The sequence below is a fragment of the Molossus molossus genome, unplaced genomic scaffold (assembly GCF_014108415.1).
Source record: "Molossus molossus isolate mMolMol1 unplaced genomic scaffold, mMolMol1.p scaffold_m16_p_21, whole genome shotgun sequence".
Classification (NCBI taxonomy): Eukaryota; Metazoa; Chordata; class Mammalia; order Chiroptera; family Molossidae; genus Molossus; species Molossus molossus.
Genome location: NW_023425357.1, coordinates 14,468,931 through 14,495,251, shown reverse-complemented (window position 1 = coordinate 14,495,251; position 26,321 = coordinate 14,468,931). Strand labels below are relative to the sequence as shown.

The following is a 26,321-nucleotide window of genomic DNA, read 5'->3' as shown; positions in this document are numbered from 1 at the left end:
ATATCCTCAGATGAGGATATAAAATAATAATTAGGTATGGAAAACAGGAAAATTCACACCACCATTCTGCTGTTTCTCTGTTTTGTTACTGTTATTTGAGCAGGATCCATCCCCTACTTCCATACCTACTGTTTAAATAATCATGACTCATTTCAACCATCTTGTAGAAAAATAAAGCATTCTATCGTATTTATGATGTCAAGAGCAGGCTGGGTGTAGATGATGAGACATTTGAAGGTGAGCTAAAGAAACATTTTCAACATATGTTTTTGGCTTTCCTTTTTCAAGTTATAGTATTTTCTTCACTTCCTTGACAGTGCATCTTTCATTTGCCAGAAAACTTACTTTCTAATGACCATTTAAAACCAACAAGAATGGAAAAGTTTTGGTATTTGTTTTGTGGTTTGGTGAGAAGTTACTTTTCCTTTTTGTGTGTCTTTAGCATTTTGGAATGAATAGTTCACACAAGATAAACTATCAGAGGTTTAGATGTATCCAGGCACAAGTAGACAAAAGAAAGCAACAGCATCAAAAAGTCTTTGGGATCCTCTGTTTGCCTTTCTGTCCTATTCAGCTACATTTACTTCTCTGTCACACTTATTAGTATTGTGATGTTTAAAAACTTTTTAGTCCAGCTGGTGTGGCTCAGTGGTTGAGCATCGACCCATGCACCGAGAGGTCTCTGGTTCGATTCCCAGTCAGGACACGTGCCCAGGTTGTGGGCCTGATCCCCAGTGGGAGGCGTGCAGGAAGTGGCCAATCGATGTTCTCTCTTATGGATGTTGCTATCTCTCCCCCATCTCACTTACTCTTTCTCTAAAATCAATCAAAGGAAAATAAATATGTTTACAAATTTTTTTTAAAAAGAAGGAAAGGAGAGCTTCTGGTCAAGATGGCAGTGTAGGTAAACGTGGTATCGTGTCCTCCCACAACCACATCAAAGTTACAACTAAACTATAGAACAACCATCATTCAAAACCACCTGAAATCAAGCTGAATGGAAGTCCTACAACTATGGGATTAAAGAAGCAGCCACATTGAGACTGGTAGGTGGGGCGGAGGTGGAGGGGCTGGTCCCACACCCACGTGTGGCAGATAAAAATCAGAAGAACACCTGGGCTAGGAAGGTCCTCCCTGAGGACTGAAGTGTCCCCCTCCCACACCAGGTGCCCCACTCAGGGTTCCGGTGCCAGGAAGAGAAGTCCCCTGGCTGGAAAAACCAGCGGGAACTGAGGCTCAGGGAGGCTGAGGCGGCTGGAGCTCCAGGCAGCTCCTCTTAAAAGGCCCACGCATGGACTTATCAGACCCCCCTCCTCCAGCCTTCACTCCAATGCCAAACAGCTCAGTTCTTACCTGTATGTTTCTGGCGCCCCTTGACCTGCCTCCCCTCCACGCTTAGAGGGAGAGGGTCTGATAAGTCCATGCGCGGAGGGGAGGCAGGTCAAGGGGCGCCAGAAACATACAGGTAAGAACTGAGCTGTTTGGCATTGGAGTGAAGGCTGGAGGAGGGGGCTTTCTCCAGGACAAACAGTGCTGTCAGAGGCCTTTGTTCCTTTGGTGAGCCCTTCCCTGGGGCGGCAGACAGTCACTGTGTCTGGGACTCCAGCAACCTGGCTCACACTGGTTGCCCCGCCCTGGTGATTCCCTAAGGCCCTGCCCCACCCAACTTTCGGGCCCACCCAAGCTATTGCCAGTTGCTTAACCATGGGATTGGCCTGTCTTGGATCCTGCTTCAGGTTTTCCTAAATTCTTTCAAACAAGCAGCATCTGGTCTCAGCTAGCCTCATACCTCTCATTAAGTAACACACAGAAACAAATACAGGGAGGCAGCCCGAATGAGGGGACAAAGAAACAGATCCCAAATGAAAGAACAAAACAAAACCCCAGGAAAAGAACTAAGCAAAATGGAGATAAGCAACCTAACTGAGTTCAAAACACTGCTTACAAGGATGCTCAATGAACTTAGTGAGAACCTCAGTGAACTTAGTGAGGGCCTCAAGAGCATAAAAAAGGACCAGTCAGAAATGAAGGAAGCACAGCTCAATGAACTTAGTGAGAACCTCAGTGAACTTAGTGAGGGCCTCAAGAGCATAAAAAAGGACCAGTCAGAAATGAAGGAAGCACAGTCAGAAATGAAGGAGGCACTAAATGAAAGTAAGAATAGCCCTGGCTGGTTTGGCTCAGCAGTAGAGCGTCAGCCTTAGGTCCAGAGAGACTGAGTTCCATTCCCTCTAAGGGCATGTACCTCGGTTGCAGTTTGTCCCCGGCCCTGGTTGGGTCGTGCAGGTGGCAACCACTTGATGTGTCCCTTTCACGTCGATGTTTCTCTCTCTCCCACTCTATCTGAACAAAAAATGGAAAAATGTCATAGGGTGAGGATAAAAAAAGTAATAATTTACACAGATTCAATAGTAGAGTAGGTTAAAGTCAAGAAGCAAACCATAGATTTGGAATATAAGGAAGCAAAAAGCACCCAATCAGAACAGCAAAAAGAAAAAAGAATCCAAAAAAATGAGGATAGTGTAAGAAGCCTGTGGGACAACTTCAGGCATGCCAACATTCGCATCTTGGGGGTGCCAGAAGGAGAAGAGAGAGAACAAGAAATCGAAAACCTATTTGAAACAATAACGGCAGAAAACTTCCCTAACTTGGTGAAGGAAACAGACATACAAGCCCAGGAAGCACAGAGAGTACCAAATAAGATGAACCCCAAGAAACCCACACCAAGACACATCATCATCAAAAGGCAAAAGGTTCAAGACAAAGAGAGACTCTTAAAAGCAGCAAGAGAAAAGCAATTGGTTACCTGAAAGGGAGTTCCCATGACTGTCAGCTGATTTCTCAAAAGAGACTTTGAAGGCCAGAAGGGAGTGGCAAGAAATATTCAGAGTGAAGAAAAGCAAGAACCTACAACCAAGAGTACTCTATCCTGCAAAGCTGTCATTTAGAATCGATGGCCATATAAAGAGTTTCCTAGACAAGAAAAAGTTAAAGGAGTTCATCAGCACCAAACCGTTATTATATGAAATGCTGAAGGGTCTTTTTGAAGAAAAAGATCAAATATATGAACAAACAAAATGGCAATGAATACATATGTATCGACAATGGAATCTACAAAAATGAACAGGCAGAACAGAAACATTCTCATAGATACAGAGAACGTTTTGTTGGTTGCCAGATGAGAGGAGGGGTTGGGGGAATGGGTAAAAAAGGTGAAGGGATTAAGAAGTACAAATTGGTTGCTAGACTGACAAACCTCAAAGGAAAGGGGGTTGGGGGTGGAAAGAAATAAACCAAAGAACTCACATGCATATATACACAACCGATGAACACAGACAACAGTGTGGGAAAAGGCAGGAGGGGGGCGGGAGTGGGGAGGAGGGGGTCAATGGGGGAAAAATGAGGAACATCTGTAATACATTCAACAATAATGATTTAAAAAAATGATGAAAAAATTAAAATAAATAAATAAAAAGGAAAGGAAAAGAAAAAAAAAGGTCAAGCATTAATATCTGAGAACTGACTGAACTGAATCAACCCTAACCATCTTATATATTTTTTCATTGATTTGAGAGAGAAATACCCAAGGGCTGCCTTCCGCAGGCCCCCTACTAGGCATTGCCAGAAACCTGGCCATGTGCCCTGACAGGGAATCGAACCACAACCTCTTGGTTCATTACGCAAAGATCAACTGGAGTACACTGGCCGTTTTTTACGTGCTTCTTTAATGGCAATCTACGGTAAGCGCAACCTTGTGGCGGATTCTGGGAAATGTAGTCCAAAGTGCCTTGTAGTCAGAACCACTTCCGCTCTGAGAGGGAGGAGCTCCAGCCCTCGCGTCGCTGGGAGATTCTGGAGAGTGCGGGACTCAATACCGGCCCGGAGGTGAGTGAATGAACGAATGCGGAGCCCCTTTGTCTCTTCTTCCTGCTTTGCAGGGGCGTGGGACCCGCAGGTGCCATCCTCGCTCGGGGAATAGAAGCTTGGAGGGCAGGTTTGCCACTGGTTTGCGGGTGGAGTTGGGGGCGGTCCGGGGTGGCGATTCTAGGTTTGAGGGTCTCTGGGCCGGGTTCCCTCGCCTTCCCGACATTCGCTCGAACTACCGCCTTCTAATGATATAATCTTGGTAGAGTTATTTAATTTCTCCATTTTTCCTGTCTAGAGTGGAGTTAATAATAGTGTCACCAGATGGGGACCAAGTTAATAGTAGTGTCACCGGAAGGGGACCTGGCCCAGTCAACCCTCCAGCCAGACCGCAGTGTGTGGGTTCATGACTTGATACAGGTTAAGTTTTCAGAACAGGAGTCCAGGTAATTTTAAGAGTGTATTTATTTAAACTGGGGACAATAAGAGTTTAGGAGAAAGGAATTAAAAAGTTCACGCCTGAGGTAAGGTGGGGCGTGCTCCAAAGAGAGCCTGGGACTGGCTTCTTTTCTGTGGAGGGGATTTATCTGCTTTCCAAAGGCAGGATATTTTCGGGAGCCCTCAGGAGAGGGTCTCAATAGAATATTCATCAGCCTTTCCTGGTGTGCCTGTTCAGGGTCTAGTCTCCACTGATTGCAGCTGGCCCTGGCCTTGACTGGCCAAGTTTTGCAGCTTTTCTGGACATGGAGCTGAAATACAACTGAGGCCTTGTTGTTATCTCTGGGGAGGAAAGGTCAGGGGAGGTGGTCTAAACCCAATGACCAGAGATATGAAAGGTCACCCTGGGAGCAGGTTCCACACCAGTTTTGCCCTGGGGCTTTCTGCCTGAGTGACCTTGTGTATCTGGCTGTAAATATCTCTGCCACTTTGTTCAGTTATCTGTCTCTTTCCCCATTCCACTAGCCAAGGAATTTTCCTAGCTTCTTGCTATCCTGCCTCAGCAGTACCTCCCTAGTTGGCGTGTTGTGAGATTTAGGTGAAGTAAAAAGGTGTAAAAGTGCTTTGAAGTGACCCTGGCACAAGCTGAAAGGTGGCTGGTTGTATCAATCTATTGTTTCTTTTCAAAGCTCTCTGTCCCTGAAAGCTTCTGTGCTGGTCCTGCGTGTGTTCTGAGTTCCAGCTGCAGTGCCACCAGCCCTTCCTAAGCTGTAGAGTCCTATGTTATGGAGATTGTGTCATTCTTTCCAGTGTGCCCAACACTGTGCCAAGGTTTGCAGAAAGAAGTTACTCAATTAAGTCTTTGTGGCTGGTGCAAGTGTCAGTGGGCAACTGGACACAAGGGCCCGCGGCCCTGAGAGGTTGTTTTCTGAATTCCTGGAAACGGGTTGGGTGATAAAACAATGAAAAGGATCTATCTAGGCAGTTCTTGTCCTTCATTTCACTCACTCTTGGCTGTTTACAGTTGCTTTTCCCAAGTATTTGATAGTTGATGTACAGTTGTGGACAATACTTTCATGTCCTAAAACAAATTTACTTAGGAACAAACTGGAGTAGTGCATCATTTCTGTATATTTGTTGCATAATGACAATGATAATTAGCATTTATTGGGAGCTTGTTATGAGTCAGGCAGAGTTTCCAGTGCTTTCCATGAATTAACTGTTTTCTACAGATGAGGCACAAGAGGATAATTGACCTGCAAAGGTCACTGAACCAGTAACTATAGCACTAGGATTGAAACCATCCCTTCTAAAAGAGCACCTCTTCATTAGATTCTCTCCCTGTTTTCCTGGCCATATTTTCTTAACAGTGTCTAACCGGGTAACACATTATATACTTATCTGTTGGTTGGTTTGTCACCTGCCTACTCTACTATAATGTCAGCTTCAGGAGATCAGGAAATTTATTCACTGCTGTATCTTTAATATATAGAAATATGCCTGGACCATGTTAGATGCTCAATAGGGATTTGTTGAATGAATGCATTTATGATCCTGGTGAGTGGTGAAGCTCTCAGCTAATATGACACAGGATGTTTTTTTATCCACTATTCATTAATTCATTCTTTTTTTTTTTTTTTAAACACATCTGTCTTGAGTGCCTGCTACATGCCATGAACTGGAGAAAGAGTAGTGACCAGACAATGCAGCTTCCTTCCAAAAAGATGAGCAGATACCAGGAAGATAAAACTAAAACGCACATGAACATGTTAGAAAGTGATGAGGCTAAACACAAAAAGGGAGTGAATGGGAGAAGAAGGGAAGTGGTGGAGTGGAGGATTGAAATAAAATAAAGTATCTCTATAGAAGACTCTTTGAAGAGAATGACATGAGTAAATACCTGGTATGAAATCACTCAATCAATCAGTCGCTTTTAAAATTAAATAAATATGGTTTGCCTTACCCAGAAGCTCAAGATTGACCTTTTTATGAATATGTCACTTTTAAGGATGATATTGATTTTGTTTGAGCAAAGCAAGTAAAATAAGGAACCCAGAAGAAGATATAGGAAGGTACACTTCATCCTCTCCTCCTCTTAATTGGTAATGGCAGCCTGAGAATCACATAGCTCCAGGGAACCTCAGACATCGACTAATCCAATCCTTCCCTGGCTACCCAGCGAAACATGTTTTCAGTCATTCTTTGATTCCATGCCTTTTGTGTACTCGCTCTATTCTAGGTGCTAAGAATAAAAAAGTGTTAATTATCTCATAGGCAAAATAGTTGCTTGCCCACTAGTTATCCACCAACTATCCCCAGGTAATGAAAGGCTTCTGAGAATAGCAGAAGGTGGGCTGGTGGTGGACAGGTGGTGAGCTAGCCAGGCACACCAAACCCTACTTGCTTTCTCTCACTACATACTGTGAAATGTCAGGTCTCCTTGCAAAACTCCATTACTGTGTAAAGCAGAAGAGTGCAACAAATAAAGGGCCAGAGTGAGGGAATTGGACATTATGAACAGATATTTCTTCTAGGCTTTGGGAAGTGGATTCATTGCTCTCATTCCTACTAGAGTACTTCTGCCTGAACTGGGATGACCCATGAACATGAGCAGCTGTCAGGTACTGCATGCTTATTTCCTGTACTCACTCAAACCTCTTAACGACACTATGAGCTAGAGAATGACATCATCCCCATTTTATAGATGTGGAAAAAAGGCACAAAGAGCTACTGGGTCAGAAGAATCAATAGTGGAATGCTGATGCCATGCCCCATTCAGACCTTTTGGCCTCAGAGTTTACTCTCATGGTCATGGCCAGTACATTCCATGGCCTTTCATTTCCCACAATACCCAGGCTGAGAATGATAACTCTGGGAGCTTCAAGGGACTCTGTGTTGGCCTTACTTCTTAGAGTTGGGAGGTTGTTCATTGCCCAAGGGTCCCTGGCTGAGAGGTTAGTGATATAGGTCAAAGGAGAGCTCACTTTTTAAAAAAATTGTTTTTATTGATTTTTTTTTTTTTTTAGAGAGAGAGAGGAAGGGAGAAAGAGATAGAAACATTGATGTGAAAGAGAAACATCAGTTGGCTGCCTCCCATCCCCCCCCTCTGGGGATTGAGCCCGAAACCCAGGCTTGTACCCTGACCGGGAATCGAACCGGGACCTCTCAGTCCATGGGATGATGCTTGGTCCACTGAGTCACACTGACTGTGTGAGAGCTCACTTTTTAAAATTCACACAGAGCAGCCGTATGTGTCAGGGCCTATGTGTCATGGCTTCTCTCTCATCTACCATTTCTGCCTTCCCAGGACTCTGTGTTTCCCCAGGAGGACCAGGAGAATATGACTAAGTGTCAGGTGAGTTGAGTTTTTATTTTTATCTCTTATAGTCGCTTCTCAAAGATTAGCCACATTATTTTTCTCTTCCTTGGAAAGGATACAACACAGGTATTATGTCCCAGTTGCTATCTTTCTTTTTTTTCTTTCATTGATTTCAGAGAGAGAGGAGGTGAGAGGGAGAGAGATAGAAACATCAATGAGAGAGAACATTGATTGGCCACATCCTGCATGCCCCAGGGGGATCAGGCCCACAACCCGGGCATGTGTCCTGTCTGGGAGTCGAACCGGCGACCTCTTGGTGCATGGGTTAACGCTCAATCATTGAGCCACACCAGCTGGATCCAGTTTCGATCTTTTATATTGGTCCTAACATACAGGAAAATGGGGAAAAACAAAAAAATGAAAAAAATAAAATGGCAGACTTAAGCCCAAACATATGAAATAATTCATTAAATGTAAATGGCCTAAATATACCAATTAAAATGAAAAGATTTGTATTGTGGGTGAAAAAAAATATGACCCAACTATATGCCTATAATGCTGTAAGAAACTCACTTCAAATATAATGATATAGGCAAGTTGAAAGTGAAAGGATGGAAAATGATATACTATGCAAATATTTTTTTTATTTATTTTTATCCTCACCCGAGGACATTTTTCCATTTTTTGTTCAGATGGAGTGGGAAGGAGAGAGAGGGAGAGAGAGAGAGAAACATCAACGTGAAAGGGACATATCAAGTGGCTGCCACCCACACGACCCAACCAGGGCTGGGGACAAACTGTAACCAAGGTACATGCCCTTAGCGGGAACCAAATCTGGGTCTCTCTGGACCGCAGGCCAATGCTCTAACTGCTGAGCCAAACCGGCCAGGGCCAGGAATTATTTTTTTTAATTGCACATGCTTTTGATGGGTCCATGGAAAATTAGTGTATGAAATTGACATGCTGGATTGAGAAGAGGAGGAAACTACCTAAAGTGGACTCAGGGCCCTCAGAATCCAGAGCAACTTCCCACCCATCCTTTCTGCCCTCTCAGTGCTGCCCCTCTACCAGTGGCCATTGGTCATAAGGTTGAGGTTGCCTGTGTTTCATGTTATAGGAGCTGGTGACCTTCAAGGATGTGGCTGTGGTCTTCACCAAGGAGGAGCTGGGGCTGTTGGACCTGTCCCAGAGGAAACTGTACCAAGACGTGATGCTGGAGAACTTCAGGAACCTGGTCTCAGTGGGTGAGGACAGGGGCCCTCTGTAACTGAATGTCAGCTCCCAGGAGTATTTTTTTTTTTTTTATCCTCACCTGAGGACATTTTTGCATTTATCTTCAGATAGAGTGGGAGGGAGAGAGGAAGGAAGAGAGAGAGAAACATCGATGTGAGAGAGACACATCGACTGGTTGCCACCCACACGACCCCAACTGGGGCGGGAGACAAACTGCAACCGAGGTATATGCCCTTAGCGGGAACCGAACCTGGGACACTCTGGTCCACAGGCCGAAGCTCTAACCGCTGAGCCAAATCAGCCAGAGCTCCCAGGAGTATTTTGATTTCAAATGTTTAGAACTCGGGACTCTTGAAATATGTCCCTGAACCTAGGGATCTGAATATTCTAAGTTCTGTGGGATTCTTGTCTATACCTTTCCTATTTTTTGCAAATTGCAGTTGCAACCTCTTGGTGGGTTTTATTTATTTATTTATTTTTAATTTTTTTATCCTCACCCAAGGACATTTTTCCATTTTTTGTTCAGATAGAGTGGGAGGGAGAGAGAGAGAGAGAGAGACATTGAGGTGAAAGGGACACATCGAGTGGCTGCCACCCACCCAACCCAACCAGGGCCGACACATACTGCAACTGAGGTACGTGCCCTTAGCGGGAACTGAGTCTCTCTGGACCACTGGCCAACGCTCTAACCACTGAGCGAAACCGGCCAGGGCCTCTTGGTGGGTTTTAAAATCAGTTGGCGAGTTACATTTTTATTGTAGTGAAGGAAATAGAATAAAGATAGCATAGCTCATTGTCAGAACTGCATACAGTGTAACCAAAATAGTGAATAAATGAGGAAGGATGATCATTTGATCACTCATTGCATTTAGTACAACAGGTAACGGTCAGAATTTGGAGAAATACTATTTAGAGTGCATGAGGATTATAGTATTGGAATTAAAAATTGTGCCTTTAATGTGTCAACCTTGTACATAAGCCACTTACTCTTCACAATATATCAACCCTTCACATTGGATAGGATATTACAGTGGGGAAGAGAAGAGTAGGTTCACATTATAGAGACAGAAACCCAGGCAGCTCTGAGTCCTTCCAGGGCACAACCCAGGTGCTGTCCTCACTACCCAAGGTGGGTCCTCCCTGGCCCAAGCCTCCATCATTCATTGCTCTGCTTACTTACAACAGCTCTCTCACTATCTCCCTGCTTCTGCATTGGCTTCCTATAGTCTGTTCTCCAACAGCAGCCAGATCATGTCAGATCAGATCACTTCTCTGTTTACCCTTCCCTGACTTCCCATCTCATTCATACAATCCAAAATGCTTTCAGTGGCCTTCAGGGTCCTGCCTGATCCGGCCCTTCACCCCATCCCTGGCTTAATTTCCTGTCCTTAGCCTTCCAGCCACACAAAACTGCTTTCTGTGTTTTAGACATGCTGGCTGTGACTCGACCTTACAGCCTTCCTCTTGCTCTTCATCTGCCCACGATATTCTCCCTGATACATTCCCACCTCACTCATCTGTGTCTGCTCAGATGTCATCTCATCACAGAAGCCAGCTCTGACTACTCTGCTGAAAATCCCCAGCCCCCTACCTTGCCTTACTTTGTGAATAATTGTTAATTACCAGCTGATATATTAACAGATTATATTTTGTTTGTACATAATCTTTCTCTCCCCATTAGAGAGTATAACATCAGGAGAGCATGGAGCATGGATTGTGTCTGTTTTCTTGCTGTGTACCAGGTGCATCTAATAAAGTTAAAGCATAGGATATGTTCATTAAATATTTGTTTGATTAATGAGCAAATGGATGAATGGATGAATGGGTAGGTTGTCCCATTTGAATGGTAGTGAAAAGGCTCCCTCACAGCTTATCTTAACTTGTGGTCTTTGCGTTGCCATTAGGAGTACTGCTTCATCCATTTTATTTACCTGGTGACAGCCACCCTGCCTACCTTCCTCTCTCCTCCCTTCATTCCCTTCATTTCTCCCTTTTCTTCACTACCTCCTTCATTCTTCTTTACTTTGTATGTCCGTCAGGTGAATCCAGCCTAAAATACAGTAACTATAGTCATCCCTATTGGATATAAGTACCAAAAAGCAAAAACTACATAAGCAAACAAAAACCCAGGAAAATCTAGCTGCTAATCTGACAGAGGAGGCCCTACCTATTGTGAGTAGTGGGGGAAAATCTTCTCAGGCCTTTTATCATTTCTGTTCTTGTGTGTTCATGCTGCGGGATGGTTTCGCACAGTCAGGAATGTTGAATGCTGGCTCCATTTGACTCACTCCCTTATATTTCTTTACATATCTGCCATGGGAATTACCATCCCAGTTACAACAGTTACAGCTGTTGTCTATTTTTTTCTTACCAGGTAGCTTTCCAACTGTATTGCCATTTTTTAAAAAAATTATGATTGTTTTGTGAAAGGAAGGAAATTCTTTTTTTAAATTATTATTTAGGCACTGATTGATTCTTCTATGTAACCTGACTGGGATTCGAACCCACAACTGTAGTGTATTGGGTAATGCTTTAACCAACTGAGCTACCCATTCAGGTCTGCTTTGCCTTCTTGAACAAATCTTTACTTTTATTTTTAAATTTGTGTCCAACATCTTATTAAAATATATACAGAAAACTGTACCAATTATAAACATACACCTACATGAATTTTCAGGACATGAAATGACTTCTTATTTAAATTCTTTTTTTTGAGGTAACATTTACATATGCACATCCTAAGCACACAATGTGATGAGTTTTGACCAATAGATACACCTCTGTAACTCACACTCCTCAGAAAGCTGAATGAATCTTATACTAAGTATGTGCTACTCACATCTCCCATATTAAAAGTTCTTTTGGCAATATCAGAGTATCCCAGGATTTTGCATTTTTTTTTTGTCCATTTAGTTGGCCTGCTCCATCTCTGTAGAATATCCTTGAGGCTCATTTCCACTGCACAGATGCACACACTAAAGGGTTTCTTCTTCCTTAAAGATTCTTATAAACTAAAGCTTACAGAGAGTGGTGCTAGGTGGATCTCACTGTCTTCACTCCTCCTGGATACAGCTCATAAGTGGAGGAAAAACCAGTGTGACTGAAGGATTATTTCAGAACATTGTTACTCTTCTGATGGATGTCTAATCTAATTATGATTTTTATGGTACTTGTATTAGCTATTTATACCTGTATAACAAACTACTCTTAAACCTAGCAGCTTACTACAAAAGCATTTATGTGTAGTTCTGTGAGTCAGGAATCTGGAGGCAGCCTGGCTGGGTGATGTGGATCAGGATCTCATATAATTGCTGTCAAGGAGTCCAGCAGAGCTTCAGGCCTTTGAAGGCTAATGGGACTGAAGGATTGGCTTCCAGGATGGACTCATTCACATGGTCATTGTCCTAAGGCCTCAGTTCCTTGCCCATGATTCTGTCCCTTGGACTGCCTCAGTGTCCTCTAAACATGGCAGCTGGTTTTCCCCAGCTGGTTACAACTTAAGACAGTGGAAGGCATAATGTCTTTTATGACCTAACCTTGGAAGTGATATACTCTCACTCTTGCCATATTCCATTGGCTTCACAGACAAATCCTCATATATTATGGAAAGGGATTTGATAGGATATGGTATCAGGAAATAGGATCATTGGGTACCATCCTATATGCTGGATACCATAGCACCTTTTCATATGTAAAAATACCTATGTACAAAAACGAGAAGATAATATTAGCCATTCACATTCATCAGAAAATTTAGCCAAATTAAGTGGCAAGCCCTAGCTGGTTTGTCTCAGCGGTTAGAGCGTCGGCCTGCAGTCCAGAGAGACCAGGTTTGGTTCCCGCTAAGGGCACGTACCTCAGTTGCAGTTTGTCCCCAGCCCTGGTTGGTCATACAGGTGGCAGCCACTCGATGTGTCCCTTTCACGTCGATGTTTCTCTCTCCCTCCCACTCTATCTGAACAAAAAATAGAAAAATGTCCTTGGGTGAGGATAAAAAAAAAGTGGCAACAGTATCATAGGATTTCTACTTTCATTAGATGTGTCTGTTATGGGAATGCGTTTTCTAGTCTTTTGCAGTTATAATGTTCACCAGTTCAATATTATATATTCTTTTCACTGTTTTTTGAAAAAGTCCCCTGCTCTGTAGCCATGTATTTCTAATTTTGATCTCATGCATAAGCCTTGGTATAGTTTGAAATGAGTCTCATTAACACTTAGAGGATAGGAGCCTATTCATCATCTCTTTGTTTCCATAGGCATGAAAAAGCCAATGACAAAGCCAGTGTGGTGGACCAATGAAATATTTTTATCTCTGAACAGACATTTATTTGTCCTCATTTTCATCTCTGAATTCTCCTTATCCTTCCAGGACATTGGAATCAAAATGAGATAGAGACTCTTCAAAAAATTGAAGAGTCTTTAAAAATATACCTTTTTCATGAAGACCTTGTGTGCTGGCAAATATGGGAACAAGTTATAAGTAAGTTAACCAGAAATCCAGACTTGATAATGAATCTGCAAGGCAAAGAATCTGATTTGCCAAAACAAGGTGATTCCTCCTGTTGGTTGTGGGCAGGAGAATCTACTCAGGTTTCTGAAGATGAGAACTATGTAATAAACCTTCAAGGGGAAGTTCAGAGTTCCAGTAGTATAAAAAATCAAGAGTTTCCAATTAAGACCACCTGGGATTTCTGGAAGAAATTGTGTTTGAGACAGTCAAAGAATTATCAGAGTCGGTGTCAGTATATTGAGGGAAAACGTAAGCTGTGCAAGTGTGATCACTGTGTTAGGAGAAGGACCTCTCATGACCATGATGATGATTGGGAAGTACACAAAGGCAAGAAGTCTTATAGCCACAAGAATTGTGGAAAAGACTTCATGAAGAAGTCATTGCAGCATAGTGTAATCCACTCAGGAGAGCAAATCTCTGATGAGAATGGGAAAAGCTTCAGCCTTGGCTCCAGTGTTGAACTTCATCAACAGTTGCACCGAGGAACAAAACCTCATATGCATAGTGAGTGTCAGGAGGGTGTCAGTTATAGCTTGGCGCTCTGCACTCATCAAAGTGTTTGCAGAGAATTGAAATGCAATAGGAATGATGAGTGTGGTAAGGACTTAAGTCAAAGCTCACATCTGCAAATTCTTCAGAATATCAACACAGGAGAGAAACCCTACAAATGCGAAGAGTGTGGGAAATGCTTCAGATGGAGCTCGTGTCTTCATGTTCATCAGAGGATCCACACAGGAGAAAAACCCTACAAATGTGCTGTGTGTGGGAAGAGCTTCAGTCAGAGTTCAAATCTTCAGGCCCATCAGCGAGTCCACACTGGAGAGAAACCCTACAAATGTGCTGTGTGTGGGACAGGCTTCAGTCAAAGTTCAAAGCTTCAAGCCCATCAGCGTGTCCACACAGGAGAGAAACCCTACAAATGTGCTGTGTGTGGTAAGAGCTCCAGTTATGCCTCAAGTCTTCAATACCATCAGCGCGTCCACACTGGAGAGAAACCCTACAAATGTGCTGTGTGTGGTAAGAGTTTCAGTTATGCCTCAAGTCTTCAAGCCCATCAGCGAGTCCACACGGGAGAGAAACCCTACAAATGTGCTGCGTGTGGTAAGAGCTTCAGTCGGAGTTCAAATCTTCAATCCCATCAGCGAGTCCACACGGGTGAGAAACCCTACAAATGTGAGGAGTGTGGAAAAGGCTTCAACAGGAACTGGTATCTCCATGTTCATCAGAGGATCCACACAGGCAAAAAACCCTATAACTGTGGTGTTTGTGGAAAGAGCTTCCGACAGACATCAAATCTGCAAATTCATCAGAGAGTCCACACAGGAAAGAAGCCATAAAAATGTGAGACATGTGGTAAGGGTGTTAGTCACAGTTCATGTCTTCAAGATCATTAACAAGTCCACGCTGGAGAAAAATCCTACAAATGTGCTGTGTGTGGGAAAATCTTCATGTTTATCAGAGGAGCCACACAGAAGAGAAGCCCTATAAATGTGGCATGTGCAGTAAAAACTTTAGTCACACCTCAAGTCTTCAAGCTCATTAGAGAGCTATACTAGAGAGAAACACTACAAATGCTTTGCATGTGGTAATAGCTTTAGTAAGTGTTCATATCTTCTGGTTCATCATAGAGTACATAATGTGGCCAGTGTTCTGGCAGAGTTAAAAATGCCACAGTTCTTGCCCTGGCCGTGTTGGTTCACCAGTTGGAGCGTCGGCCTGCAGACCAGAGAGTCCCAGGTTTGGTTCCCACTGGGGGCACGTACCACCCCCCCCCCCCAAGTCACAATTCTTAAGAAAATGCACCACAGAGAAACCCTGTAAGAGCCAATTATAAGTTTGTCAGAACCTTCACTTTCACTAAAATCTACACAGGATAGAGGCCTTCAAAATAAAGATCAGCACCTTAGCAAAAGACATGACAAAATCCATGTCCATGAGAATGTAAGCTCCACCAGGGCAGGAAGTTTATTTACTGCCAGTGACCATGACCCCAAATCACTGCCTATCAAATAGTAGGTGCCTGGAAATATCTAACTTGATCTAGGTGAAAGTCTGTTATAAATAGGATGACTACTTTAAAATTTTAATGAGCTCAACCCAATTAGTTGTAATAAATTGTACTCGGAAAAGGATTTTTGTAAGAAATCTTAAAAATTAATTTAAGGGCCCAGCCCACCGCCTCAGTGGTTGAGTATCGACCCATGCACCAAGAGGTTGCCAGTTCAATTCCTGGTCAGGGCACATGCCCAGGTTGTGGGCCAGATCCCCAGTGGGGGGCATGCAGGAAGCAGCCAATCAATGTTTCTCTCTCTCCCTCTCACTTCCTCTCTCTCTAGTATCAATAAAGAAAAAATTTTTTTTCTAAAATCAATGTAAGGCCTGGCTGGTGTGGCTCAGTAGATTGAGCATTGTCCCATGGACTGAGAGATCCCAGTTCTATTTCTAGTCAGGGCACAAGCCTAAGTTTTAGGCTCGAACCCCAGTAGGGGGCGTGCAGGAGGCAGCCGATTGATATTTCTCTCTCACAACGAATGATGTCTCTAACTCTCTCCCTCTCTCTCTAAAAAAAAATCAATAAAAACAAAAAATTAATTCAAGGATATTCTCACTTATTACAAATACATAAAATTATGCACTGCAATTTGTGTGTAAGGTTTTTGCAACTGGCTCCTGACCTCTGCTCAGCTGCAGTTTTCTTTTTTTTTTTTTAATCCTTACCCGAGGACATTTTTCCATTCTTTTTTCAGGTAGAGTGGGAGGGAGAGAGAGGAACATCGATGTGAAAGGAACACATCGAGTGGCTGCCCCCCGCACGACTGACCAGAGCCGGGGACAAACTGCAACCGAGGTACGCGCCCTTAGCGGGAACCGAACCCGGGTCCCTCAAAACCGCAGGTTGACGCTTTAACCGCTGAGCCAAACCGGCCAGGGCTCAGCTGCACTTTTCAAGCAGTGATGTGTTTACCTTATTTTCACCGTCTTATTTTGTTACAGGAAGAGACAGTGAAAACAAGAAAACTTGATTTTAATTCCTTAAAGCTTCATGGAGTGTGGGGCAAAAGGGGGTTAATATAACAGAATGTTGGATGTTGAACTGAGCTTTTAAGGCACAGTACACCACTTTGGACACCACCCCATACATTTTAGTGTTTCAGTAGTTTTTAGGTTTTCTTGCTTAAACTGGTGTATATTTACTGGAGGTAGGGGACAGTTTCCCACCATTTATTTTCTGGACCTTACCTTCCAGACACTGAATAGTTATGATCTATGATATCTCAAGTTTTATGTCACCATCAGAAATTTAGGGCCAATAATGCAGTCATTAGCAGACACTAGAGTGGCCTGCTAGAAGTCAGAGTTGTTTATATCAGGTAGAATGTCTTCAACTGTAAAAAGTAGAAAACTCAAGACAAAAGAGTGGAGATAAAAAAGGGGATTCATTGCTGTGCCTCATTTAAACACAGGTGGGTGAGGATGGAGACCTGGTTGAAAATGCCTCTGGATCAATCCTTTTGTGATTCTCTTACCTCTGACCATTCAGTTGAGTTGATTTCCACATTTATTCATTGCAACCCACTGATAGGAAATTTATTTCAAGACTCAATGCTCTGTTAACCTTAGAACATACCCGTTTAAATATTTCTAAGGCAGTTGTCTCTACACCTTTGTCCCTCTGTCACATATAGACTTGCCATTTTCCTTTTTTAAAATTTTTATTTTATTACAGATGTTTCTCCTTTTTTTCCCCATTGACACCCTCCTACCCACCCACCCCCACTCTGTACCCGGCTTTGTTGTCCACCATTTTCCTTGAGTATACCATATTCAAATACAAATATTTGTAATGTTACTATGAGTTATGATTTGCCATTTTAATCATGCATCAGCATTGTGGAAGTTCTTTAAAACATTTTTTTTCAGAGTAAAATTAAGCTTTAAAAATGTCTCACATTTTGAAGCAAACAAAATCATTTAAAGCACTAATACAAGGAATACCACTGACCTATATAAACAATATTTTATTATCTGTTGACCTTTAGAGAGAGAAGAGATTTGTTGTTCCTCCCACTCATGCATTCATTGGTTGATTTTTGTATGTGTCCTGACCAGGGATCGAACCTACTACCTTGCTGTAACCAACTGAGCTAGTAGGGTAACCAACTGAGCTAGTAGGCCAGGGTAACAGTATTTCATTGGACATTTTAGGGTATCAACAAAAGGGTACAAGTTTATTCTATCTTACAAAACTTAGGTAGTGTGCATACTATGTTGTGAGTTGATTTACTTCGCTCATTCATGTTGGGAATATTTTCTATCAATATTGATGTATAATATTTTAATTGTGCAGTGTTCTGTTATGTTTTAGCCAATTTTCTACTGAAGAATACTCAGTGTGTGTCTCCTGAACAGCACTTCAATGAAAAATTTACAACAGTAACATCCATCTTTATGTGGAATTTCTTGGAAAAAAATTTCTAGAATTAGTGTATCAAAGAATAATCCATTTTAGATTTGGTGTATACTGTGCAGGTGTCTTCCAAAAGTACATGAAATTTGTTGTTTCTCCAACCTTCCTAAGTTATGGATATACAGTCTTGACTTGCTAAAAAGGTCCATCTGGTGCTCTTGCTCACCAGAAGGAATCCTCTGTGGCTAAAGATACCATACAGCGCCTCCACTTACTGTGATATGCAATGTCTGTCATTAAAACCAAAATTAATTAGTGTTTCCAGGGAAAAGAAAGATTACATGACCCAGAACAAAGAGAAAGATGATGAAACTGACCCCTAGATGGTCCAGATATGACAGTTAACAAACATAGATTTTTTTTTTTTTTTTTTTTTATCCTCACCCGAGGACATTTTTCCATTTTTTGTTCAGATAGAGCGGGAGGGAGAGAGAGGAAGAGAGAGAGAGAGAAACATCGACGTGAAGGGACACATCGAGTGGCCGCCACCCGCACGACCAACCAGGGCCGGGGACAAACCGCAACCGAGGTATGTGCCCTTAGCGGGAACCGAACCCGGGTCTCTCTGGACTGCAGGCCAACGCTCCAACCGCTGAGCCAAACCGGCCAGGGCACAAACATAGATTTTTTTAAAAATTTTTTTCTTGATTGATTTTGGAGAGAAAGGGAGAGAGAGAGACAGAGAGAGAGAGACATCAATGAGAGAGAACATTGGCCGCCTCCTGTATGCCCCCCACTTGTGACCCCTTGGTGCATGGATCGATGCTCAACCACTGAGCCACACCAACCGGGCCAAACATGGACTTTTAAGTAACTTTTATTAATGTGTTCATTAAAATATTGAGAATTTCACTAGAGAACCGTTGAAAGGAATCACATAGTCTTGGATTTCATAAATACAATAACTCGTTAAGAATGTAATATAGCCCTGGCTGGATAGTTTAGCTGGTTAGAGCATCATTCCATACACCCAAATGTTGTGGGTTTGATTCCTGGTCAGGGCACATACCTTGGTTGTGGATTCAATCCCTGGTCGTGGTGCACACAGAGGGCAACTGATCTATGTTTCTCTCTCACATTGATGTTTCTTCTCTCTAAAAATCAGTAACATATTCTTTATTGAGGATTAAATTTTTTTTTTAATGTAAAGAATGTAATAGGTGGAATTTAAAGCTGAATCGATGTGGCTTAGAATTAACATTGTTAATTCTCTAACCTGCAAAGCTCCATAGACTGCTAATTCCTCCAGGTCAAAGACTGTTATGTTTTATTGTGTAGTGCTAATTCCTCCAGGTCAAAGACTGTTATGTTTTATTGTGTAGTCTGTGCAGTGAATGTTTCTAGAAACACTGAGGTTCATGAAGGTAGAATCCTTGCTGGAGAGAAATTTTGGGGAGTCCATTGGGCAACAGGTCTCATCCAGACATGAATACATCTTTCTTTTAAAAGTCAAATCAGATAACCCTATCAATAGCATTTCTTCCTGAGATTTCTGTCCAAGTCAGTAATCCTGGAACTTCCTGTCCTGGTCATTAGAGTCTCGGTAGTGTGACTGCACTGGGGAGACTTAGAAAAGGAAAAGAAAATGGAAGACTTGATTCAAAACTGAGGAGAGAGGTGGAAATGTGAGCGGTGGGAACAGTCTATTGAGAGTGAAAAGAAAGGTGAAGATATCTTCAAGGAAAAGGGTGTATGAGTCAATGGTCAGGTAAGGAGGAAACAATAGTCACAGCTGGCTAATTGTTACACTTTCTACACCAGGTTGTGCCCAGACTGACTAGTCCAGGAAGGTCAGGCGGTCCTGGCATTATGGATTCTCTTCTGTCATATTTGCCTACTCTGTTCCAAAAGAAGGACAGTTCAACAAATTCCAGGGAAGTGAGATTTCCTTTCTTTGTTAAACACCTTGTCCATTCTCAAGATGGATATGTCTCTCCCATGAGGGAAGCTTAACATCCATTGAGGGACACTGCAGGGCCACCATTCTCACTGTGTTAAAGCCTCTGGGAGGTAAGTGTTATTATTCCCATTGTAACCCGAGAAAACCAGCTCAGGGAGCTTAAAACCATTGCTCTAGTTCACACAAGTGGCAGGATTTGAACAGGTTCTCAAAATTCTTAATTATGAAAATTTCAAAAATAACGAGAAAATAAAATGGACCCCCCCCCCCATGTATTCATCCCTCAAAGTCACCAGTTAGCAGGATTTTGCCAGGTTTGCTTACTTTATCACCCCCCATTCCTTTTTATCTTAAATGCCAAAATAACTTAAAGCAAATATAATCTATCATTTCACACCAGTGGACTTCAGTAGGCATCTCTTAACATTATTTTACAGAACCACAAAACTTATAACATCTAACAAAATTTAGGTTTTTGTGATCACGTCTATTTTTTTATTTTAAATTTTATTTATTTATTCTGTAGTTATTCCCCACCCCCCCCTTTTTTGGTACGTACCCCTAGTGGAACCGAACTTGGGACTCTCTGGTCCTCAGGTCAATGCTCCAACAGCTGAGCCAAACTGGCCAGGGCTTTTCCTTCCTTTTTAACTTGTATGTATTTATTTTTTATTTTTTGAGAATTTTTATAAGAGTTTATCTGAGCCAAACTGATGACATACTGGGAAGCAAGAGCAAGATCACAAATGCTACACCCATTCCCCCACCACTTTTTGTACTTTTTATCTTAATTTGACATTAATATAATACTGGCCTCTTCTATTTTCTGGCCGAGATTGTGTAGAGTGGTGCTCATTACTCTTTTTTTTCCCTTTATTGAGTTTAGAAAGAAACATCGATGAGAGAACATCGTTTGGCCGCCTCCTGCATGCCCCCCACTTGGGGATTGGGCCCACAACCTGGGCATGTGCCCTGACTGGGAATCGAACCTCTTTGTGCATGGGTCAGTGCTCAACCACTGAGCCACACCAGCCAGATGGTGTTCATTATTCTTTAAATATTTGGTAGAATTCTCTAGTAAAACCATCTGGGCATGGGTGTTGTGCCCAAGGGAATAAATATGGAATCAGATTGCCAAGGTTTAGACCCTGGTGTGACCACTTAACAGTGTGTGCCCTTGCACAGGTAAATTACCTGTCTCTGCCTCTGTTTATTGTAAAATGAGGCTAATATTTGGGATGTTTCATAACTGATTTAATACATGTCAAGCAATGGAAACGCTACCCAATTCACAATAACCACTCATGGATGTTTGTCCCACTGGTCTAATAGATGACAGCATGCAATCACTGCAAACATGATTCTTAATAGTTACATAACAAAAGTAATCCCCTGAGATCAAGAATAACAACATGCCTATTATCACATTGTATCCATAACTCCAGATTTACCCAGTGTGAAGAATCAACAATAAAACAAGGTATAGGAATTAGAAAACTGTTTACAGCTGACATTATAATTTATGTAGAAATACCAAAAGAATATACAAATAAGACTTTGGGATTAGTAAATTTGGGCCACAACATACAATGGCAATATAAAAACATTGAATGGTATTCCTATATACTAGCATCAACTAGAACATGAGAAGTGAAAAAATTTATAAAGAAAAGTATCAAATACCCAAGACTAAGTCTAATGAAAAATGTTTTCTATTCAGAAAACAAAACAGAGAAGTTGCAGACCTAAATGAATGACAGACTTAATAAAAATATATAAAATCTCTCCAGATTAATCTACAGCTGCAATACAATCTCAAATAAACAAGGTTTTGTTTTGTTTTTATTGTAGAATATATATGGACATTTAAAGGGCAAAAATAGGAAAGAATCTAGAAAAACTACACAACTGGAGGTGTTACGCTGTCAAATATGAAACCTATTTTTTTTCTTTATTGATTTTAGAGAGAGAGGAAGGGAAAGTGAGAGAGAGAGAGAAACATCGATGAGAGAGAATATTGATTGGCTGCCTCCTGTGCCCCCCACTGGGGATCGGGCCCACAACCTGGGCATGTGCCCTGACTGGGAATTGAATCAGCAACCTCTTGGTGCATGGGTCAACGCTCAACCACTGGGTCACGCCAGTCGGGCTGAAACCTATTCTTAAATTACAATTATTAGTCCTGACCGGTTGCTCAGCAGTTAGAGCGTCAGCCCACTGACCGCAGAGTCTTGGGTTTGATCCCCAGCCCTGGTCGGGGTCCTGCAGAAGGTAACCAATCGATGTGTCCCTCTCACTTTGATGTTTCTCTCTCTCCCTCCCTTCCACTCTATCTGAAAACCTATGGAAAAATATCCTAGGGTGAGGTTTAACAACAAAAATCACAGTTATTAAAACAGAGGTAATGAACAATAATGGCCATCAGACCAGGAAAACAATAGAGTTCATGTCCAGTAGCCCTCCTGATACACAAAAAGAAGCCACTGCAGTGCTAGTGGAGGAAAGAGGGTCACATCAAGAAATGTCCACATGGGAAAAAAGTAAACCGTGACTTTATTTCACACCATACACACAAATCAATCCATATGGTTACTAGACCTAAAAGTGAAGTTGAAATAATAGTCTAGAGCTGCACTGCCCAACAGGGTAGCCACTGGCTTCATATGACTTTTCTCATTTAAATTAAGTTTATTTCCTCAGTGAAACCACATTTCCCAAGTGCTCTATAGTCATAATGTGGTTGGTAGGAACGATGTTTGATAGCACAGATATAAAACACTTTAATTATCTCAGGTCTATCAGACTACTGTTCTAGATGGCTCTCTATTATTTCATGTAAATGAGATCATACATTATATACTCTTATAACCTGCAATTTTTTTCAACGTTTCCTCAATATTATAAAATCATATTTCTGTCAATAAATATTGGCTTCATTATTTCAACAGAGATTTATTAAATGGATGTACCCTTTCATTTAATCAATTCCCTACTAGGGGTTGCTTACTTTGTTTCTGATGTTAAATTAAGCATTATACATTGTGCCACAAGGAACAATAATGTCTACATCCTCTTGTACTTGTCTTACTTTCCCCTTGGGATAAATGTCTATAATTGGGATTGCTAGACCCAAAAGAGAAACACATTTTAAATTGTATTATTTATTTTTTTACCCTCACCCGAGGGCATTTTTGCATTTATCTTCAGAGCTGGAGGGGGAGGGGCGGGGGAAGAGAGAGAGAGAAACATCCATGTGAGAGAGACACAGAGACTGGTTGCCACCCACATGGCCCCAACCAGGGCCAGGGACAAACTGCAACCAAGGTATGTGCCCTTAGCAGGAACTGAACCCAGGTCTCTCTGGACCGCAGGCTGACGCTCTAACCGCTGAGCCAAACCGGCCAGGGCTCACATTTTAAATCTTGATCCAAATTGTTAAGAAGTCTTCCAGAAAGGCCATCCCTATATACTCTTGACAAAAAGCTCACTGGGTCCTGGCCAGCAGTTAGAATGTCAGCCTGTGGACCAAAGAGTCTCAGGTTCAATTTCAGTCAAGGGCATGTACCTCAGCTGTGGTTCAGTGTCTGGCCCTGGTTGGGGCGGTGCGGGAGGCAGCCAGTCCATTTGTTTCTCTGATGTTTCTCTCTCTCTTCCCCCCTCTCCCCTCCCTCCCTTCCTCCCACTCTGTTGAAGATAAATGGGAAAAGTGTCCTCTGGTGTGGATTAAAAAAACATTTTTTTTTTAAAGCTCATTGGAAACTTGTGTTCCCAGCCTATTACCAAAAGTAGGTACTATCAGTTTCTCTAAGTTGAATATAAGGAAACAATGACAGGACAGATATTGTAAGAAATATTCATGACCTCTGAGGTCTAGGAACTTGATTTTAGTAGAGTTTCCACCATTTCCTAAATGAAAATGGTGATTCACTCTGCCTACACTGTGCACACACTATGGTTCATGCTGAACATCTGCCTGCCTTCTGGGCCCTGGGTATTTGAGCACGTGGGAGGCAGGGCTGCCTGTGTGGCCAGCCTTCCAGCAAAGTCTCAGGCACTGAGTATCTAATGGGCTCCCCTTGTAGACACACATGACATGTGTCGCCACAACTTGTTTTGGGGGAATTGTCTGTCTTGTGTGATTCCACACTGAGAGGACTCTTGGAAACTTGGACTGGTTTCCTCTAGACTTCACCTCATGAAACAAATTTTAGATAAACCAGAGGACAAAAGAGAGCCCAGGGAGTGAAAGAAACACTGAACTTGCCCTGACCAGTTGGGCTCAGCGGTTAGAGCGTCAGCCTGCAGTCCAGAGAGACCCGGGTTCAGTTCCCGCTAAGGGCGCCGGTTGCAGTTTGTCCCTGGCCCTGGTCGGTCGTGCGGGTGGCAGCCACTCAATGTGCCCCTTCACCTCTCTCTCTCTTCTTCTTCTTTCTCCCTCCCACTCTATCTGAACAAAAAAATGGAAAAATGTCCTCGGGTGAGGATAAAAGAAAAAAAACAAACACTGAACTTGCCCGGCAGCAAGTACACAGCTGTCACAAACTTCCTCCCCAGCTGTTGTCAATCTGGTAAATGCCTAATTTAGTGCTTGGGGTTTGAATTGACTTTGCAACGAGGGGAAGAGACTTTTTAAAATGTGGCCTTGCAATTTGTTGCTCTTGCACCTAAATGTATAATAAAAAATGGGTGTAAATGTTTACATGATTATAACTTCATAAACGCTAGTGGGACCCCCCAGTCAGGGAAAGCTACAAAGAAGAGTGTCAGGGCCACAACTCCCTTGCTTCCTGCTGCCAGTGTGCACCTTGAAATTTAAACTGAATTTCAGGAATAGAATAAGTGTCTGTAACTGATGATCTGAGTCTTGCCTGTTGGAGCCTCTGGGGAAATGGGGAGTCAACATGAGAAAAGAGATCATCTTTATGCGGAGATGCACTTTCGGAGTTTTCAAAAGCAGTTTTTAACCCAACGGGTGTAGCTCAGTGGATTGAGGGTCCTCCCGTGGACTGAGAGGTCCTGGTGCCTGGATTGTGGGCTCAATCCCCAATAGGGGGTGTGCTGGGGGCAGCCGATCATCAATGTCTCTGACTCTCTCTCCCTTCCTTTCTCTCTAAAAAAAGCAGTTTTTAGTTGCTAATGAACTCTTGGAACTTCAGATGCCTGACTCTGAGAGATGGATGCTTGCCCAGTGTGTGTGTGTGTGTGTGTGTGTGTGTGTGTGTGGCATTTCTTTCCTTAAAATTTTTTTTCAATTACAGCTGACATACAATATTATATTAGTTTCAGGTGTACAGCATAGGAGGTACACATTTACATAACTTATGAGGCATTGACCCATGCACCAAGAGGTCGCTGGTTCGATTCCCGGTCAGGTCATATGCCCAGGTTGTGGGTCCTATCCCCAGTGGGGGGCATGCAGGAGGCGGCCAATCGATATTTTTGCTCATCGATGTTTCTATCTGTGCCTGTCCCTTCCTCTCTATAATCATTTTTTTTTTAAAGACATGGATTAGGGAGAATGCTCCCATTTCAGAATCTGCAAGTGTCTCACATTTAAAGAGAAAAGCACTTTTCTTTCAGAAGGCAGGGTAAGAAGGGCTAGCAGGAAATTTGCGGGGGGAGAAGGCAGGGAGGAGCAGGTGTCCAAGTGGGGCTTCAACTGGAAATGTCTTATGTCTGCAGAGATGGCCCAGAGATGTCCTCTAGGTGCCGGAGAACACTAGGTAAGTAAGAAACCTGGAAGAACCTAGAAACGGAAACTGCTGCTGTCCAAGCCCCCTGACCTGGGAATCTCCACTGTCACTTAGACCACACCACCGCTGTTCGGTTGTGGGCTCATTCATTCCTCCATTCATTGTGCCTTCTGCTCTTCATAGGTTTGAGGGACTGGCCATACAAAGCTGAGTAAGAATTGCCTCAGGCAACACAGGAGTTTAATTAATCAAGTACCCCTGGAGGGTGATGGAAGGCTTCTTAGAGACAACACCTGAGTTGTGTTTTGAAGGGCACATGAAAGCAGGCCTCCCAGGTGGAGCCAAGGGCCTGAACAAAGAGGTGAGAGGGCTTGAGGACTCAGAAAAGCCAGATCTGTGGAGCTGGGTCTAGCAGTGGAACATTGCTGGACGTCATGGACAAAACTGAGCCAGGCTCTTCAGAGCCTCATTTGATCTGTGAGTTTTTTCCACTATACACCTGGAATTGTCAGATCTCCACGTATATCCCAGTTGTTAACTGAGCAGAAGGCATCAACTTCCCTGGAGCCAGAGAGGGAATTAGGGTGTGAGTCTTCTCCATGTTGAGAGAAACTAGCAGTAACAGGTACCATGCCTCAAATACCATGTGCCCAGCTGTGTGTGCGATATGTATATTTAACTGTGTAACTATTCACAAGAACCCTGGGAGAAAGTTATCTTCCATTTATATGGATGAGGCAATGAGGCAGAGGAAGGGAGTCAGTGTTAGAACCTCCAAGATGGGGCCCTAGAAACCACACTTTGCGTTGTTTTCTGGTGAAGCAGCTCACAGGGCAGCAGGCACTGGCTCCGTTTCCTGTGTCTGTCTGTCCTTTACTTTTTGGCTGAATACGGAC

General features: G+C 42.8%; 2 protein-coding genes across 2 annotated transcripts; both read left to right on the top strand.

The window, feature by feature from the left end:
- The first annotated feature begins 3,809 nt into the window (after positions 1–3,809).
- LOC118638653 (zinc finger protein 227-like) lies at positions 3,810–13,372 on the top strand. The gene is made up of 5 exons (XM_036274736.1): positions 3,810–3,885; positions 6,837–6,923; positions 7,610–7,657; positions 8,739–8,865; positions 13,111–13,372. The coding sequence occupies exons 2-5, from the start codon at positions 6,903–6,905 to the stop codon at positions 13,245–13,247; spliced, it is 333 nt and encodes a 110-aa protein (XP_036130629.1). The 5' UTR covers positions 3,810–3,885; positions 6,837–6,902; the 3' UTR covers positions 13,248–13,372.
- On the top strand, positions 13,364–14,788 carry LOC118638946 (zinc finger protein 233-like). Its single transcript, XM_036275085.1, has one exon. It carries the CDS (start codon positions 13,364–13,366, stop codon positions 14,699–14,701), a length of 1,338 nt encoding a protein of 445 aa, XP_036130978.1. The 3' UTR covers positions 14,702–14,788.
- Positions 14,789–26,321: the final 11,533 nt, after the last annotated feature.